The sequence below is a fragment of the Brachionichthys hirsutus genome, chromosome 2, assembly GCF_040956055.1.
Source record: "Brachionichthys hirsutus isolate HB-005 chromosome 2, CSIRO-AGI_Bhir_v1, whole genome shotgun sequence".
In the NCBI taxonomy this organism is placed as follows: domain Eukaryota; kingdom Metazoa; phylum Chordata; class Actinopteri; order Lophiiformes; family Brachionichthyidae; genus Brachionichthys; species Brachionichthys hirsutus.
Genome location: NC_090898.1, coordinates 5,586,165 through 5,604,191, shown reverse-complemented (window position 1 = coordinate 5,604,191; position 18,027 = coordinate 5,586,165). Strand labels below are relative to the sequence as shown.

Below are 18,027 nucleotides of genomic sequence, written 5' to 3'. Positions count from 1 at the left end.
TTAACATGGCTTTGGATCTATATTCCTTAGTGTTTATACTTTCACCAACAGTGTAATTTGAGAGCCTTTTTTATGTCATTGTAGTTTGAGAAATGTCCACCAATAATTGGATTCTGCATTTGGCACGCTGCCTGAATAAGATTGGTTGGTTTTATTCTGCTTTGTCTGGCTTGTTTTAAGTAAAACACTAATATGACACAGCTCTATCTGTATTTTTGAATTAGTGTACAATAATAATAAAAAAAGGACTGAACATGAGCCTCCTTATCATTCATGAGAACATAGCCGTCACAATGTTAATGCTGCAAAGTCTCTAGCAAAGTGTTGCAATGGTAATGGTTTCCCTTTTCTGTTGCAGTTGAAGGAGTATTCCCAGAAAGCTGTAGAAATCCTGAGGGCACAGAACCATATTCTGACAAACCACCCAAACTCCAATATCTACAAGTACGTGTAGCTGTATAACATGCCAGTTAAATAACGAGGAGTGTGTAACTAAGTAACAACCATTATTTATATAAAAAGCCTTGATTTGCTGTTTTCTGCTGCAGCACTCTGTCTGGTTTAGTGGAGTTTGATGGATTTTTTCTGGAGAGTGATCCCTGCTTGGTGTGCAACAATCCAGAAGTTCCCTTCTCCGTATGTAACCTCAACTTTCAAATTCATATTTCTATTATGTTTTGCTGCAATGTAAGTCAGCACATTGCAATAAGTAATTTAAAAACTGTGACTTTATAACAAGAAGAGACATAAACATACTTAAAATCAATTTTTATTCATTACATTAAAAGAGAGAAAGAAAGCAAAAGAGAAGAATTACCTCTAACACACACTAACCAAATGGACACAACAAGCACTGAGCAAATAAAACTCAAACTTGACGTTTGAATTGCAAGTTACATGCCTATGGTATTTCTTAAGGTTATTTAGACAATGGTTTGTTTTGGGTTTGCGGTTTGAACAGACTTGGGGTATTTGATGTTAATTAGGATACAGATTTTGTAAGATCACATTGCTGTTTTCAACAATGTCTCGTGCGTTTTCCAGAATATAAAACTTTCATCGATCAAAGTGGACACCCGCTACACCACCACACAGCAGGTTGTCAAACTCATTGGCAGCCACACCATCAGCAAAGTCACAGTGAAGATTGGCGACCTCAAACGCACCAAAATGGTCCGGACCATCAACCTCTACTACAACAACAGGACTGTTCAGGCCATTGTGGAGCTGAAGAACAAGTATGCGTCAGCCTAATCCTGCCGTTTGTTTAAATTCATTCCTTTTTGCACATGTGTTTATAATGTTTATTTAACCAAAACATTACAAGATTCAAAGATTACTTGGTCGCCACCTACAACAGTATGATGCACCTTAAATGTCTATTTTTAGGCCTGCTCGTTGGCACAAAGCCAAGAAAGTGCCGCTGACCCCTGGACAGACGGAGGTGAAGATCGATCTTCCTCTTCCCATCGTAGCATCCAACCTGATGATTGAGTTCTCTGACTTTTACGAGAACTACCAGGCCTCCACCGAGACGCTGCAGTGTCCACGCTGTAGTGCCTCTGTGCCAGCCAATCCCGGGGTGTGTGGCAACTGTGGTGAAAATGTGTATCAGTGCCATAAGTGCAGGTGAGGCGCCCCGTACCCCTGACTTCTAAAAAAAAGCATGGAAATGTTTGGACAAGTTTATTGTATTTTAAACGTGTGGTTATTTCCTAATAGATCAATCAACTACGATGAAAAAGACCCCTTCCTGTGCAATGCCTGTGGTTTCTGCAAATATGCCCGATTTGACTTCATGCTATATGCTAAGCCATGCTGTGCCGTGGATCCCATTGAGAATGAGGAGGACAGGAAAAAGGTAAGCAATGACTGGGGAAATACCATTGTGTAGAAAATCACTCGTAATGGGTTTTGGGAGTTTCACCCCAATTTTCACTCAGGAAATAGATGAAGTTGCAAACACTAAGTAATTCCTCTACATACCTCCACTTCACTCTTTGTTTCCTGATCCTAAATGATTTTATTCCTGCAGGCTGTGACAAACATCAATACACTGCTGGACAAAGCTGACCGGGTGTACCACCAGTTGATGGGCCACCGACCTCAGCTGGAGAGCCTCCTGTCGAAAGTCAATGAGGCCGCACCGGAGAAACCACAGGTCGGTATCCGAAGGGACGATAAACCCAAAACATCTGTCACGGGCTGAACTGAATGCGGTGCTCCTTTTCTACTGCGACACAAATACTTGGGATTTTAAAGTAGTCTTTGCAAAATATTTTTATTTAGAAAATGTGAACTTATGAAAGGCTTTGATGGCAGCTGCCAGTATTGGCATGACGGTAGTATATTCTCCTAGCAGAGCTGCCAAAGGTGTGATTTGTAGGTCAATTTGGGAAGTAATGCGATTTGTTTTCTATTCTCTCGTTCCCCATTTTACCATCAGGATGACGGTGGCGCTGGCGCAGGTCTTGGTGCTTCCTCTGCGAATGTGAACAGATACATTCAGCAGCTGGCTCAAGAGTACAGCGGAGATTGCAAGACATCATTCGATGAACTCTCCAAGATTATACAGGTGACAGATCATTGATGCTTTCCCTACTGTCTGGTAGATTCTAGTCTTGTAGTCTGATGCTTCTTTGTTTACAGAAAGTGCTTGCATCTCGTAAAGAACTCCTGGAGTATGACCTACAGCAGAGGGAGGCGGCGACCAAGTCCTCCCGCAGCAGCCTCCAACCCACCATCACCGCCAGTCAGTATCGTGCCCTGTCTGTGCTGGGCTGCGGCCACACATCCTCAAACAAGTGCTATGGCTGTGCCTCGGCTGTCACCGGACACTGCATAACACTGCTCCGTGCACTGGCCACTAACCCGGCCCTGAGGCAGATCCTGGTTCTACAGGGTCTCATCCGTGAGCTGTTTGAGTATAACTTGCGGCGAGGTACGGCAGCAATGAGGGAGGAGGTGCGCCAGCTGGTCTGTCTCCTCACCAGGTATGCTTCCCCTCCGTCTTAAATTTCTAACCTGAGCTTCACATCATTGCAGTCCCACTGGTGTCACGCACTCACCAAATATTTAATATAGTTCCCCTTTGGACAGTGCTTGCATATTATGCTTGGCACCTGACGCAGGGTAAGAAGGAGATAGTTGTGACGGGAACAGGTGGAGACAATAGTCTCCTTCTGAGTGTGTTCATTGAGGGAGATGGGAGGAGAAAATAGTCTTATGTAGCCTTAAGGGTTTTGTTTTAGCTCATAGGCCTCCCATAGGGAACAGTGGTTCATGCGTAAGCCCCGCCTACACAGTATTGATTCGCACACACTCAACTTTGTGCATATGGCAGCCGATTCTTTAAACATCTTTGTTTCTTTCCCTTTCATATTCTTCTGCTTCAGAGACCATCCAGAGGCCACTCAACAAATGAATGACCTCATTATTGCCAAGGTGTCCACTGCTCTCAAAGGCCACTGGGCCAGTCCCGACCTGGTATGTCATTTCAATGAAGATGAAAAGAATTGATGAAGGAATATGTGGTCCAAAAATTAAAGCTCCGGATTCTGTTCCAGATGTATTTCTCAATCTTGTATCTTTGCTCTCCCAACAGGTCAGTAACCTCCAGTATGAAATGCTGCTGCTGACAGATTCCATTTCAAAAGAAGGGGGCTGCTGGGAGTTACGGTTGCGTTGTGGTAAGGCAGACATCCGAGCTTCATGCATTTACCAGATGGTGTGTTTTTTTATTATGTGTCGTCGTTCCTTACTTTGGCCCATAAGTCCCATTATGTGTTCTTTCATGTAAATAATTGGCCTAGTTTACAAAATCTAGCTGACCGGGAGCTGGGAGACAAGCAGCCTGACTGTGTAATCTGTTGTGTTCCTAGCCCTCAGTCTGTTCCTCATGTCTGTGAATATAAAAACACCTGTTGTGGTGGAGAACATTACTCTTATGTGCCTGAGAATCCTGCAAAAGCTGATCAAGCCCCCTGCTCCCACCAGTAAGAAGAACAAGGTAAAGATGTTCAAATTAAACGTTTCATGTGTTCCCCTTTGCCTTTTAGAGGATGCTAAGAGACAGTGATGATGTATGATCTACATTTACTAGAATGGGGGGAAAACTTACTTTGAATTAAAAGTAGTACAAAAATGACCCTACATGTGATTTTTAAGTACGCATTGACATTCAGAAGAAGCACATGTACAGTTTGTGTTTGCTTGTTCTTCTAGGATGCTGCTACTGAGTCTCTGACCACAGTCAGGCCCTACAGTAATGAAATACACGCCCAAGCTCAACTCTGGCTCAAGAAGGACCCCAAAGCATCATATGAGGCCTGGAAAAAATGTCTGCCTTCAAGAGGTAAATACTCTGTCTGGAGAGAGATAACTTAAAAGCAGTGGAGCAACCTGCTGATCCTTATGTTAACTATTATTTGTAAGCCACAGGCCAAGAGGCTGTGTCAAAGCCTCAGGGCAAGGCAGAGTTGCGTAGGCAGTACCTATTGGAGAAGTATGCATGGAAGTGGAAGCAGTACATGAGGTCCAGAAAAGGTGAAGGCCTCTTCCCTCGCCTACTCAAACTGAGCCACAACAACTGGCTGCGACAGGTGAAAAAAACAATAATCAGTTTGCAGATAATAGTTGATTTTCGCTTGTTTTCCTTTGTAGCCAGTAATTTATCATGTGGCATTTTGTTGCAGGTCCTTTTCACACCTGCCACTCAGGCAGCCAGACAAGCAGCTTGCACTATTGTGGAGGCTCTAACAACAATCCCCAGCCGCAAGCAACAGGTCCTGGATCTGCTCACCAGGTATGAGCCGCTGACAAATAAATAGGGGGAAGGATTAGTTCATGTTTCCCAAGCCTGCCTCCTGTGCTAATATATACGGTATAAAACATGTAGTGTGTTAAATTAATAGTTTACAAATATTTTGTATTATTATTTTACTGCCACTGATTGCGTGGTTTTAGATTTATTGAGTGCTTTTTAGCTTTGCAGGTCAGCGAAGGAGTCTTTCATAAAATGAATAAAAACAAACTACATTTGACTTGATACACCAACTGTGACTGTTGTGCGTGTGCCTTTCAGTTATCTGGATGAGTTGAGTGTAGCTGGAGAATGTGCGGTCGAGTACTTGGCTCTGTATCAGAAGCTGATTAAGCCAACGCACTGGAAAATCTACCTGGCGGCTCGTGGAGTCCTTCCTTACATCGGTAACCTTATCACAAAGGTGACGGCCGAAAATTCAGAAAAAAACTGTTTCACATGTCAAAAGCATTTCAAATGTTTGGTGTCTACGCTGAAATCAAAAATCACCAATGATGCATTTTTGTGTCATTGTGTTACATTTACTTTATGTAAATATAACTCATAAAACTGATCTTTCCATTCACTTCCTAATGCAGGAAATAGCCAATCTGTTAGCTTTGGAAGAAGCCACGCTGAGCACAGACTTACAACAAGGCTATGCGCTCAAGAGTTTGACTGGTATGTTTTCTTCAGTCCAGGTGACATCGTGGGTCATTTCAGGCTTCAGGTTTCATTTCTTAATGCTCTTATGATGCCAGTTCTTAGCTCGTCATATGATATTGAAGTATTTGGTATCACTGCAGGATTGCTTTCATCATTTGTGGAAGTGGAGTCCATTAAGCGGCACTTCAAGAGCAGGCTGGTTGGCACCGTGCTCAATGGCTACCTGTGTCTCAGGAAGTTGCTGGTGCAGCGCACCAAACTCATAGATGAGACGCAGGACATGCTTCTGGAGATGCTGGAGGACATGACAACAGGTCTGCGCTGTCTCAAGTTGAACCGACATCAGATCTCAGCATGTTGAACATTTCAGCTGTGACGCTTTGGTGTTCTAGCAATTCTCTGTTTTTGTGCTCAAAACATTTTGCCCATTCATAATTAAAATATTCAAAAATAATTGTATTGCTTCCATATCCCTGGAGATGGAATTTCTTTTTGTAGTGAGTCATTCAGCATTAGTCTTGGTGTTTAATGCCCATGCTTTGTACATTGTGTTCTGTTCACAGGTACTGAATCTGAAACCAAAGCCTTCATGGCAGTGTGCATAGAGACTGCAAAGCGGTACAACTTGGATGACTACAGGACACCCGTGTTCATTTTTGAGAGACTGTGTAGCATCATCTATCCTGTGAGTGACCTTTACTAGGATACATTTCCGTCAGAATCATCACAGAGCGCTCCAATATTCAGAGTAGCTGTCTGTTGTCTTCATCTGTCGTTTTATTTTATTTTAAACTCGTCCTTTATGTTTAGGAGGAGAATGAGGTGACAGAATTCTTTGTGACCCTGGAGAAGGATCCTCAGCAGGAGGACTTCTTGCAGGGGCGCATGCCAGGAAACCCCTACAGCAGTAATGAGCCCGGCATCGGCCCGCTAATGAGAGACATCAAGAATAAGATCTGTCAAGACTGCGACCTGGTGGCACTGCTGGAAGATGACAGCGGCATGGAGGTATAATCTGCTTTTAAACCACATGGATGATGACCCTTCACTCCCCTGCATACTTAAAAAATCTTCATCAAACTCTCATGATGCCATTCTGTCTCCTTCAGCTTCTGGTGAACAACAAAATCATAAGCCTGGATCTGTCGGTCGCAGAGGTCTACAAGAAGGTCTGGTGCGCTACGAACGAGGTGAGAGTCCTCGTGGGCTTGACAGCGAATGATTGGCTTTGTTAGTAGTGCCCCCCCCCCCCCGTCATGGGATGGGTTACGTTACTCTGTGGGTTTGTTTCAAGGGTGAGCCAATGAGAATCATCTATCGAATGAGAGGTTTGCTGGGAGACGCCACAGAGGAGTTCATCGAGTCACTGGACTCGACCACAGGTTCGATCTAGTCTCGTGTTCACAATGTTCCGTCAGACATTGTCTCCTCGTGTTCCATTTTTGTCCTCGGGCTTGCTGCTCGACACGTGATGCTTTTTGCTATCGCAGCTGCCTTTAAAAGAATTATCACAAAAATCACACAATTGAAGAAAAAACATTTTACCTTTTTACATTACAGACGAGGAAGAGGATGATGAGGAAGTGTACAAGATGGCAGGAGTCATGGCACAGTGTGGTGGACTGGAGTGTATGCTTAACCGGCTGTCCGGAATCAAAGACTTTAAACAAGGGAGACATTTGCTAACGGTAGGCTTTTTGTTGTCTTTCTCTTTACGATAAGAGAATAAGTTCCATTCTCTGTCCTTCGAGGCTCAATGGAAATTATTTTGGAATCTATCATGTCTACTATACATACATATATATATATATATATATATATATATATATATATATATGCATGCTGTTTCCAATACCAGTGAAGCTGCCAAATCGATGTATATTTGTTTTGGATCGGCCTGATTCGCAGGTTTTGCTGAAGTTATTCAGTTACTGCGTGAAGGTGAAGATCAACAGGCAGCAGCTGGTCAAACCGGAGATGAACACGCTCAACGTCATGCTGGGAACCCTCAACCTGGTGAGTGTGACTGTAACACAGTGTGGTGACGAATGCTTTCTGTTACAACTCGATCCAATTCAAACTAGAAGGCCAACTTATTATTAGTTACGCTGGCCACTGTTGAAAAGTCTAAATGTCCTCTTTGCATCAGGCTTTAGTGGCGGAACAGGAGAGTAAAGACAGCGGCGGCGCTTCGATAGCAGAGCAGGTTCTGAGCATCATGGAGATTATTCTGGATGAAGCCAATGCTGAGATTTCAGAGGACAAGGTATGCTAATTATCCGCACAATATTTTCAAAGTCTGGAAAAGTGTCATTTTGTAAGCATTTGTGAATCTTTCGCAGGGTAACCTGTTGCTAACAGGAGACAAAGACCAGCTGGTCATGCTGCTCGACCAGATCAACACCCCGTTTGTGCGTTCAAACCCCAGCGTGCTGCAGGGTCTGCTACGCATCATCCCTTACCTGTCCTTCGGTGAGCTGGAGAAGATGAGAATCTTGGTGGAGCGCTTCAAGCCGTACTGCAGCTTCGACAAGTAGGCCTCGCTATGTTTGTAAATGAGCACTTCATCAGGCTACGTTCCGCTCATCCCTCGTGTCTCAGTAGAGCTGACCCTGGCTTTGGTTCCTCAGGTACGACGAGGAGCACAGTGCTGATGACAAAGTGTTTCTGGATTGCTTCTGTAAAATTGCTGCTGGAATCAAAAACAACAGCAATGGCCATCAGCTGAAAGATCTCATTCTCCAGAAGGGAATCACACAGAGCGCACTGGACTACATGAAGAAACATATCCCAAATGCTAAAAAGTAAGTCTTTCTGACACATTATGTTCCCTCAGGTTGTCTTTTAAAAGTCATAAATTGTGTGTGTGTGTGTGTGCTCAGTTGTTTAAAGTCTTTTCTTACTCTGAACTCTGATCAGTTTGGATGCAGATGTCTGGAAGAAGTTCCTCTCCAGGCCAGCTCTACCTTTCATTCTCAGATTGCTGCGTGGGTTGGCGACCCAGCATCCCCCCACGCAGGTACTGCAAACTTTAACATTTAATGGCCAACAATATGGAAGTGCTCTCTCTGGACGATACTCGAGTACGAAGGAGTAATTTACAGATGGAAACTGAGCGTCGTCTTCTTCCTGTCCAGGTGCTCATCGGTACAGATTCAATAACCAACTTGCACAAACTGGAGCAGGTATCCAGTGATGAAGGAATCGGCACGCTGGCAGAGAATCTTCTGGAGGCTCTGCGGGAGCACAGTGATGTTAACCTGAAGATTGAAGCGGCCCGCAGAGAGACCAGAGCTGAGAAGAAGCGTATGGCCATGGCCATGAGGCAGAAGGCTCTGGGAACACTGGGCATGACGGTACACGGCTAACCTTTCAGTGTGTTTTTTGTCTCTCTTTGTCATTTTGTATCATTAATGCAGCCTGATCTTGCTGTGTTTTCAGACCAATGAGAAGGGTCAGGTGGTGACCAAGACCTCACTGTTGAAGCAAATGGAGGAGCTGATAGAAGAGCCAGGCTTAACCTGTTGCATCTGTAGGGAGGGTTACAAGTTCCAGGTACGCTCCTCATCCAGGACAATTAACACTAATATCATGTAAATATTTAGTAAATAGTTTTTCACGTTGAAATGTGAATGTAAGCACATTTAGTTTGACATACCAGATAACACGCTGAAGCCTTGAGTTTCTTCTTCTCTTGTTCTCTGAAGCAACTGGTTTTTGAATGAACCTTTTCATTCCTGTTGTTCTAGCCGACCAAAGTCCTGGGTATTTACACTTTCACGAAGCGTGTCCACTTGGAAGAATTTGAAAACAAGCCCCGCAAGCAGCATGGCTACAGCACTGTGTCGCACTTTAACATAGTCCACTACGACTGCCACCTGGCAGCCGTCAGGTAGAGACATCAACTCATTTCTTACATTTTTGGGGTAGCCTCCAAAGGTGATCTGGTGTAGTTTTGCATCTTGTTTATTTAACCTGAGCTTTATTTGTCCTTTTTCTTTGGGGAAGGCTGGCACGAGGGCGGGAGGAATGGGAGAGTGCTCTACTCCAGAATGCCAACACTAAGTGCAACGGGCTTCTTCCAGTATGGGGACCACATGTACCAGAATCAGCCTTTGCTACTTGTTTAGCAAGGTAAAAAATCATGCATTGGCACACACACACACACACAACTGGAATTCCTTTCATGTTACAGACAGCAAGTGAGTTTCAACTGGATTTTTTTTTTGCTCCACAGACACAATACATATCTGCAGGAGTGCACCGGACAGCGGGAGCCCACCTACCAACTCAACATCCATGACACCAAGCTGCTGTTCCTCCGCTTTGCTACTGAACAGTCATTCAGTGTGGACACTGGAGGAGGAGGCCGAGAGAGCAATATCCACCTCATCCCTTACATCATCCACACTGTGCTCTATGTCCTCAACACGTATGTTCTTCTGCTTTGTGAGAAACTTGAGCTCCTTTTGATTTTTAAAGGCATCTAATCCATGACAATCTGCTGACAATTTGCCTTTCTTCCCGTCTTCTTACTCTGTCACTGCAGTACGAGGGCCACGTCCCGGGAGGAGAAGAACCTGCAGAGTTTCCAGGAGCAACCTTGTGAGAAATGGGTGGAGAGCTCATACGACGTTGAAGGGCCGCACTATTACACCATTTTGGCCATGCACATCATGCCGCCTGAACGATGGAGGAGTTCACGAATACATTTCCTACGAAGACTCCTGGTGAACGCACATGTACGCAAGGTCTCGGCAGTCTGCACCAACAAGTATGACCCTCGACGACTTCTATGCTATTCGTCTTTCTTTTGCGAGTATTGCTGGCTTGATGCAGAAATGTCATCCTCCTCTCCTCTCGAATGATCAGACTCACAGATAAAGCACCAAAGGAATATGCAGTCTATCGTTCGCCTCTCCTCTTTTGGGGCCTGGTGGATCTCGTCTACGACATGTTCGGCGTAAGTATGCCATTTCAAAACTACTAGGCTTGTTAATTTCACAAATATTCCCAGGACTCTTTTATATTTCATGAGCGCTGATTGGCGTCGGTCTTATCGGTCAGTCAATCAATCACCCAGAGCAGTCGCTGCCAAGGAAATCCAGGCTCCCTCATACAATATCTAAGAAAGTAGTAATAGATGGATGAATAAAACTACGTAATACAATGTAGGCCTAGATTTTATAATCACAGAATATGCACTTTTTGAATGAATAAAAATGTGTAATTTATTCTCTATTGGAGGATTTGCAGAGATGTTGTTGATCCAGCCAACAACACCACTAAAAGGTGCCTGTTGGCGTCTAAAGCTACAGGAAATGACCTCGCTGTCTGTCTTCTCTTTGGCCACACAGAAAGTTCCCACCAGCAACACAGAGGGGGGCTGGTCCTTCACACTGGCAGAATACGTGCGTCACAATGACATGCCGATCTACGAGGCCTCGGAGCGCGTGCTGAGGGCCTTCCAGGATGAACTCATGCCCGCCGAATCCTTGTCTGAGTTCTTTGATGTTGTAGGTTAGTTTACCTGCGCAAACGGGAACGGCTCATCAAAACTTAAATACGGATCATTCTGCAGTATACGATACTGCAATACTACCGCTCTACTTTATTGTTTACGACGGTTTGTCTCGTGTTTACTGCTCTATGTGCTAACGTCGTGACGCCATTGTTCTCGCACAGGTCTCCTCTCTGAAATTGCAGACCCAGACCTCTTCCTCCAGGATCTGTTCAACTCTTTGCCCTGACGGCCAACCTCAACCCACAACCCTAAAACACAAAGCTGCCCCCACTCGTAATGCTGGGACACCTACGAACGGAAGAAAAAAGAGATACACGAACCGTTCTACTCTCTCACTCCCGCCCCCCGTATCCCACCTTCAAAATAACTTTAAGCAGAAATGTAAAGTAGTCTGAAGACGTCTGCCGCTTGGCAACATCTGTAGCGTTTAACATAACAACACAATCCGGTTCAAATGCGGGGGGGGGGATCCCCCCTAAAACAGAAACTTCCTTGTCTCTGTGATCATGAGACTGTATTAATTAAGGTCAAGATAGATTTGTCAGCTTGAGATGAGAGATCCAGAAGCATGCTGATCATTAAACCAAGTGTTTGGCATATTTTCTGGTTACACCAACAAACCTGAAGTTTCAATGTTTTGAAGGAATCACAAATTGAAAGGATTGTTTAAAATATATATATATTAAAAAAAGATTCTGTTCTAGGGTGGAAATGAACCCCCCCCCCCCCCCCACCGCCACCTTAAAAATATCTTGGGATTCGACCCACCTTGTGTTCAGAGTGGTATTTTGGTTTTATCTTGCTTTCCTTATTGTTCGTTTGATTGGAGTTGTTTTTGTTGAGGAATTTTTAAAATGGCAGCAGGTTTCAGTGTCTGATGGTTTGAAACTAGCTTCTCCTTTTCTTCCAGATGTTTGCTGTTTCTTTATGTAGATTCTAACTGGAATTTGAATGGTGGACAAATAAAAAGGTTCTTTTGGTTTTGCGTGTTTGTGTAAGGTTTATTTTATCAACCTCAGAAATAAAATGGGGAAGAAGAAAGATGGAAAAAAAATGATTTAATTTTTCCCCATGAAGCTATGCTTTTGTAACAAAATAAACTTGTAAAAGATTCCATCTGTTGCAAGTTAAATATCCGATAAATGACTAATAAAACAGGCCGACTTGTATCTTTAATTATTTAACCTTTCAGTGATTCTGTGTCTTGGGCCTCTACACTCAGTCATTCAGCTTTAGATGTTAACTTTTCCCGAAAGTCACTGGCAACGCTTTGTTTCAAACAGATCTCTGGAAAGCAAAATACCGCTGAGTTTCATTCTCGGTTTTCAACTTTTCATGCTATAAACTATTTAAATGACATCCTTGTACTCAAAACCTGACTGCATGGTGTGGAGTCCACCCAGTTTATTGTACGTTTGCATATTCCTGCTGCTATAATGCTCTACTGTTGCTGAATGTCTGCATTTTGAATTTAGACTGATTAATAAAGCAGTAATAATTGCAAATGTCATCCAGGATGGTTACCTCTTTTTGTCCTGCTGTTTTGTACTTTAAAAAAGTTACATTACATTCTTGGCATTTAAAACAACTTTTTTTTAAATTCAGGCTTTTTTTTTTTTCTTTCATATAAATTCATTTTGCCATGTCCGACAAAATAATGATGACTGAACTTCATTTAGTTGCTTCCGTTCCAAGGTCCTGGTATCAAACATGGTGACAGTTGAATAGATCAGTCTCTTCTTCTGTTTCTTTCATTATTAAGATCAATGTCAAACCTGTCAAACTGCTTAATCAACCTTTAAGATTAAATACAATTTAAACCAAAAGGACATTAATATGAATAATCTGAACTTTGAGCTTTTGAGATCAGAGTCCTGGAACCATCAGTTTCTCCGGTGGTTGTGTCACAGTGCTGCAGGAAGGCCACCAGAGGGCGATGCTCAGGAAGACAACGTGAACCACCTGTTTATGTGTAATCAAAGCTCTAATAATAATACACAAGGAAGCTTGATTTTGAAGTTCACTTCTGGGGAATTAATTCATTAAAACATTTCTTTGTTTTTTAGAAATCGATCTTTATTTTCATCTTGCATTAGAAAGCACATATATTGCACTTTGAGTCATTTTACACACAACTGAAAATGTCTCGTAAAAGAAATTACAAAAAGTATGCATTAGCATACACAGTTACCCTTTATGCAAAGGAATATGGCTTCAGCAGAACCTCCACATGGTCCCTCAGCTCATTGGAGTCGACATGTCATAGCTTGAGCCATGAAACGAACACTCATTGTGGCACCAGTCCTTTCACAGCATGGATCATAAACCTGTGCTCTTTATTGCAAAGCATCTTTAAAGTCTTTTTCCACCTGAAGAATTTCCATTGGCACTTCCTGACACGATGCTGACGTCTCATTGGCAGCACAGCGGAGCGGCGTCTTCAGCAGGCGAGGGGAACAGCTGCATGGCCGCTCTGGAGGTTCTGTTGTAGCCGTTGTGGAAAATCAAGGCCTTCTTTAGTGTGAAGAAGGAGACGGTCTTGTCCCACACATCAGAGGTGGACGTCCCGGTGCTGAGTTGGCTTTCCACTGCTGAGCGGAGGCGAATCACTCTGTCTGTGCACTTCCTTTCCAAAACCATCATTTTGCACATGCTGGGGGGGGGAGAAGAAGCGGAACGTCAAATAATTGGCACATATAGGAAAGACATCCACAACTTTCTAAGTTATGAAAAGGTTACAGCAAGGTGAATTAGCCCTTTAATATATCACTCATCTGCCTTAAAGCCAGGACAGATGACACTCGGCATTATCAATCATTTCTGAGTCAAATGTCTCCATTCCTCAGACTCCAAACCGAGACACCAAAGCGTTCCTGTGACCTCAGACTGTGGACGAGACAAACTTTGAAGATGAGTCTCCTTCTTTATGCTTACATCGTGTGTTGATCCCTCATGGTGCCGTGCAGTCAGATGGAGTCAGTCCACGTCTGACCAGAGGCTGTCAGGGTTATGATTTTTTTCTGGGATCCACCTCGTTTATATACTTATGCCAACGTTCCCATAGGTTTTAATGAGATGCCGGTTCTCACACGGTTCGACCAATCACCAGGCAGCGTTATGACAATGACATGTGAATGAATTGGCAGAATTCAGGGGTCACATTGGCCCCAATCCAAACAAACAGGTGGGAGGGGCCGTTCAATGGAAGTGATATGTGATGGGATCATGGGAGAGAAGAAAACGTCCATTTAACGACAAAATGAAAGGTCGACTTTTTAGTCTGAGAACGGGAGTAATTATAAAAGATGACCCATTTAAAGTACAACAAAATGTAAAATAAACCTCTGGCAATATTATTGTTCTCGTCACCCATATCCTCTTCTTATTTAACTGTCTGTCTCTATTTCAGCCTCTCCACTTCTCACGGTGAGCATCCCCCACGCTTCATTGGCTGACAATAGTATTTGATTCGTCCAGATGGTGTGCCTGGAAGCCCTGTTCACAGAACTGTGTTCCTGTCTGTGTGTGTGTGTGTGTGTGTGTGTACGTGATGGGAGGGGGGGGGGGGTAGGCAGCTCAGCCTTTGTTCAGCGGGGCACACTTCCTTTGTGCAGCCGGCCTCAGTGTCATTAACACTGAAGTGTGGGAAGCCTGGGACCAGAGCGGCTCCCACGTTGCACACGGGCAGGATGGGAGCGTGTGACTGAGACGTGGCCAGCGCCGGGCGGGTCATCCAGCTGTGAGAGAGTGTGTGTGTGTGGCAGGGAAAGTGAATGCGGCTGCGGCTGTCCATGTGAATCAGGGAGGGCGCCTGATGTGCTGGAAGTGTGGAGGATGTTTAAAGTTAAAGTGGAAATCCTTAAACTTCAGAAGCCACATCCAGTGTCAATTATATATTTTTAATCCTTATTCAAGATTCAAGATTCAAGATTCAAGATACTTTATTATCATTATGCAAACATAATAAAATCGTGTGAAGGCCCACGGCTTAAGGCACTCATTGGAACATAATCAAAAACAAAAAACAAATTCTCTCTCTTAAAGCAACAATATATGTACACAAAGAGAGTGAGAATTTGGTATATTGGTGATTTTAAAGTACGTTCTTTTTGTTAATCTCAATTCTCCGTCTTCTTCTATGGAAGCTACAAATTAAAAATTAAGTGAGAATTACTTAAATTGTTAAAACCGTACTGTAGTTTTCATGGATGATCTGAACTGTAAGTTCAGGAAAGCATCTTGTGAAAGGAAAAGCTCATTTTGATAAGTGATAATTGGACCTTCATTGTACAAGCAGATCATTCTGGTGCACGGCCACGCGTGGAGAGGCTGTTCTCCTCCGAGACTTCACAGCTGCTGCAGAGCTCCATGGGAAAGGTTTGCTGTGACAAACTGGCTGCACGCTGGTCTTCGCCCTCTGCGGCTCCCACCACGTGTGCCTGGTGGCGGAGGCACTTTGTACTCAATTACATGGCGGCAGAGATGACATGAGACAGCGGTGCGCTTCCCTCTGGGGTCACCACTTTCCCATATCATCACAAGCGCGGGGTCAGCCTCCCAGCTACACCCCCCCCCCCGCCCCCTCCCACCACCCACTACCCCACCCCAGGCTCTTTCTCGCGCAGCCTATTCCTCCACCTGCTCCCCAGAGACACACTCATTGTCCCCACGGCTATAAACACTTCATTGAGCATGTGGCAGCCCTGCGTTTCTCAAAGCCCTTCCCAGCGCTCTGATTGGCCCAGAGGACTGTGAGAAACTCCAACGAGCCCAAGACCCACACATTCATATGGAGATTTTGGCGTATAAATACAGGCCAGAGGCAGAGGAGAAGGCAGCTCAGATTGGACCAGCTCTTCCGACTGAGCAGGAGCGCTCCGACTCTACAGCTATGGCACCCGCTGCTTTTGGACACGCAAGCTACTCTAAGGAGCACCTGACTCCTGCACATAAGGTGAGCTGGATTCATGAAACGCAATGCAATTGTCTCGTTGAGCTGCATTTCCGTCGCTTGAAAAGGTCTTCTTATCTAACGCCGTGTTTTCTTTTCTTCAGCTGAGAAAGCCGATTGTGGAGAAACTGCGGCGAGACCGCATCAACACCAGCATCGAGCAGCTGAAGTCCCTGCTGGGCCCCGAGTTCCTCAGGCAGCAGCCCGACTCAAAGCAGGAGAAGGCCGACATCCTGGAGATGGCCGTGTGCTACCTGAGAGGCTGGCGGCAGCAGCGGCAGTCCAACCCGAGCTCTGTCTTTTTGAAGGCTGGCGATGGTTACTCTCGCTGCGTGCAGGAGGCCGTGAGCTTCCTGTCCCACTGTGAGGTCCAGACCCGCTCCCACAAACAGCTGCTCAGCCACTTCCAGAGCCTGCAAACAACCGGCAGGAGCAGCCACTCGCCTTCCATCCTCTCCCCTCCTGGCTCGCCACTCCGTCAAGCCAACTCCAACAAGGCCGCGGGGCAGGCGAGTGGCGCTCTGTGGAGGCCCTGGTAGGACGGAGGCGAGGCGAGACCAGAGAGAACCACGTCTGTGACGGTCATGGACAGGAAGTTGAAGACTCGCTGAAGTCTTTTCGATATGGTTGAGTTTTGTACTCGTGAAATGGGCACAGTGTGCCTGTATTTCTTTGGAAGAACTGAAATCGTTCAGGTTTTACTGAATATTTGCATCATGTGTTCACTCTGTGAATGTCTGAATTGTTCCTGTGAGGAAAAGCAAGTCCTGAAGTTTGTTTGCTCTGCAAACGTCCCTGTTTAGTTTTGTTGTGATGCCCACATTGGGTTTAGGTGTGAATCACTGCTGATCAATTATCTTTGATACTGAGTATCACGACTGTTTCATCGGCTTGATGCTGATGAATTGATAACCTCCCACAAATTGATCCCATGGGTCCAGTTCTGCTGTAAATCGCTTTATGATTATACTCAATTATGACTATATGTGGCCTTTATTTGGTCTGTGTGTGTGTGTGTGAAGGATTGTGACTGTTGTGATGTTCATTATAGATGTCTTTGCATCTTCAGATGGATGCCTTTTAAAAAGGCTTTTATGTTGAATATTTATGTGTTGAATTGCTTCCTTGAGAAGTTTGCCTTTGAGAAAAAAATAAATGGAAAACTTCACGTGAAGTTTGGAAAACAGAAACAGGAGTTGTATCTGATTTTCTGAGTGTCTGAGGTTGAACTGAAATGATATTAAACAAAACATGACAGTATAGTTTGTGCTTTAGTGCATACATTTAAGATTACATGGACATCATGTTTAAAGTGGAGCAGCAATGTTCTGTCATTTTATTTCAGTTGAAGTTTAAAAATGGCTCCATGACAGATAAATCAAGTCACATCACAGAGTTCAGCAGTAAAAAGAAAACGTTCCACTTAAATCAAAGTTTGATTCCTTTTTTTAGTTTGTTCAGGTAATGCTAATGCTAATAATAATAATACTAGTATTCTGATTCTGAAAGTGTTATGTGTACTTTAAAAGATCACTTCATTTTATGCGCTGCGTCCGTTACATGCTGTGAAGACTAAATTCAAAAACGATTGAAATCCAAAGTGATTGAAAGCAGAGAAGATGCACGCGACTTACATGAAGAGCAGCCCTGACTGATTATAGGAATAAATAGTTTATATTTACAAATAGGAGGATTTATTGTCATTGCGTGACTGTTTTTTTTATCAAAACATATTTTTCCTCTGCACTTTTAAGAGATCAGAATAGTTTTGAATCTCGTCTTAAACCTAAGGGGACATGATTTACATATTTGAGCCTTAAAGGATTACCGGTAGTGGAATCTGTGAAGCTGAATGGTTTTAAATTCTAAAGCCTTATGGTACTTATCATATGGCCTGATTTTTCTTGGTCGGTCATTTAAAGATGAGTTTGAAAATAAAACTATTCAGGTCCATATTTGCCTGAAATGCAGATTTAAAAAAAAAAAGAAATTATAATTTTTTTTTTTTTTTTTTTGCTGTATCATGCTTTGTTTTGTGGTATTTCCCACAAATTCTGTTCATTTCTGACCTTGTTTGCACACAGA

The 18,027-nt window shown here is 43.8% G+C and overlaps 3 protein-coding genes across 3 annotated transcripts in view; 2 read left to right on the top strand and 1 right to left on the bottom strand.

Moving 5' to 3' along the window:
- Positions 1-11,973, top strand: part of ubr4 (ubiquitin protein ligase E3 component n-recognin 4) — a 44,664-nt gene extending 32,691 nt beyond the window's left edge. The window contains exons 71-106 of the mRNA XM_068751537.1: positions 359-444; positions 549-636; positions 1,045-1,238; positions 1,390-1,629; positions 1,723-1,861; positions 2,036-2,161; positions 2,447-2,575; positions 2,650-2,993; positions 3,396-3,486; positions 3,605-3,689; positions 3,882-4,009; positions 4,225-4,354; positions 4,441-4,601; positions 4,695-4,804; positions 5,084-5,225; positions 5,401-5,482; positions 5,608-5,781; positions 6,031-6,152; positions 6,278-6,475; positions 6,577-6,657; positions 6,762-6,849; positions 7,028-7,155; positions 7,376-7,483; positions 7,617-7,733; positions 7,810-8,000; positions 8,098-8,271; positions 8,387-8,486; positions 8,605-8,823; positions 8,909-9,022; positions 9,217-9,359; positions 9,476-9,601; positions 9,705-9,899; positions 10,017-10,241; positions 10,340-10,430; positions 10,825-10,987; positions 11,153-11,973. Of these exons, the coding sequence (XP_068607638.1) occupies positions 359-444; positions 549-636; positions 1,045-1,238; positions 1,390-1,629; positions 1,723-1,861; positions 2,036-2,161; positions 2,447-2,575; positions 2,650-2,993; positions 3,396-3,486; positions 3,605-3,689; positions 3,882-4,009; positions 4,225-4,354; positions 4,441-4,601; positions 4,695-4,804; positions 5,084-5,225; positions 5,401-5,482; positions 5,608-5,781; positions 6,031-6,152; positions 6,278-6,475; positions 6,577-6,657; positions 6,762-6,849; positions 7,028-7,155; positions 7,376-7,483; positions 7,617-7,733; positions 7,810-8,000; positions 8,098-8,271; positions 8,387-8,486; positions 8,605-8,823; positions 8,909-9,022; positions 9,217-9,359; positions 9,476-9,601; positions 9,705-9,899; positions 10,017-10,241; positions 10,340-10,430; positions 10,825-10,987; positions 11,153-11,217 (5,097 nt within the window). The 3' untranslated portion in view covers positions 11,218-11,973. The remainder of the gene's footprint in view (positions 1-358; positions 445-548; positions 637-1,044; positions 1,239-1,389; positions 1,630-1,722; positions 1,862-2,035; positions 2,162-2,446; positions 2,576-2,649; positions 2,994-3,395; positions 3,487-3,604; positions 3,690-3,881; positions 4,010-4,224; positions 4,355-4,440; positions 4,602-4,694; positions 4,805-5,083; positions 5,226-5,400; positions 5,483-5,607; positions 5,782-6,030; positions 6,153-6,277; positions 6,476-6,576; positions 6,658-6,761; positions 6,850-7,027; positions 7,156-7,375; positions 7,484-7,616; positions 7,734-7,809; positions 8,001-8,097; positions 8,272-8,386; positions 8,487-8,604; positions 8,824-8,908; positions 9,023-9,216; positions 9,360-9,475; positions 9,602-9,704; positions 9,900-10,016; positions 10,242-10,339; positions 10,431-10,824; positions 10,988-11,152) is intronic.
- Positions 11,974-13,403: 1,430 nt separating this feature from the next.
- On the bottom strand, positions 13,404-13,945 carry si:ch211-193l2.6 (uncharacterized protein LOC561947 homolog). Its single transcript, XM_068751514.1, has 2 exons — positions 13,926-13,945; positions 13,404-13,644 (listed from the first exon to the last, which is right to left on the bottom strand). The coding sequence occupies exons 1-2, from the start codon at positions 13,943-13,945 to the stop codon at positions 13,404-13,406; spliced, it is 261 nt and encodes an 86-aa protein (XP_068607615.1).
- Positions 13,946-15,867: 1,922 nt separating this feature from the next.
- Positions 15,868-16,481, top strand: LOC137903313 (transcription factor HES-5-like). The gene is made up of 2 exons (XM_068747464.1): positions 15,868-15,945; positions 16,047-16,481. The coding sequence occupies exons 1-2, from the start codon at positions 15,883-15,885 to the stop codon at positions 16,479-16,481; spliced, it is 498 nt and encodes a 165-aa protein (XP_068603565.1). The 5' UTR covers positions 15,868-15,882.
- Positions 16,482-18,027: the final 1,546 nt, after the last annotated feature.

Bases quoted from the DNA above. Each gene is read 5' to 3' on its own strand.
- si:ch211-193l2.6 (XM_068751514.1), bottom strand. From the start codon at position 13,945: ATGAGGGATCAACACACGAT. The intron at 13,645-13,925 runs GTAAGCATAAAG...TCCCCCCCCCAG, and splicing joins ATGAGGGATCAACACACGAT to CATGTGCAAAATGATGGTTT.
- LOC137903313 (XM_068747464.1), top strand. From the start codon at position 15,883: ATGGCACCCGCTGCTTTTGGACACGCAAGCTACTCTAAGGAGCACCTG. The intron at 15,946-16,046 runs GTGAGCTGGATT...TCTTTTCTTCAG, and splicing joins ACCTGACTCCTGCACATAAG to CTGAGAAAGCCGATTGTGGA.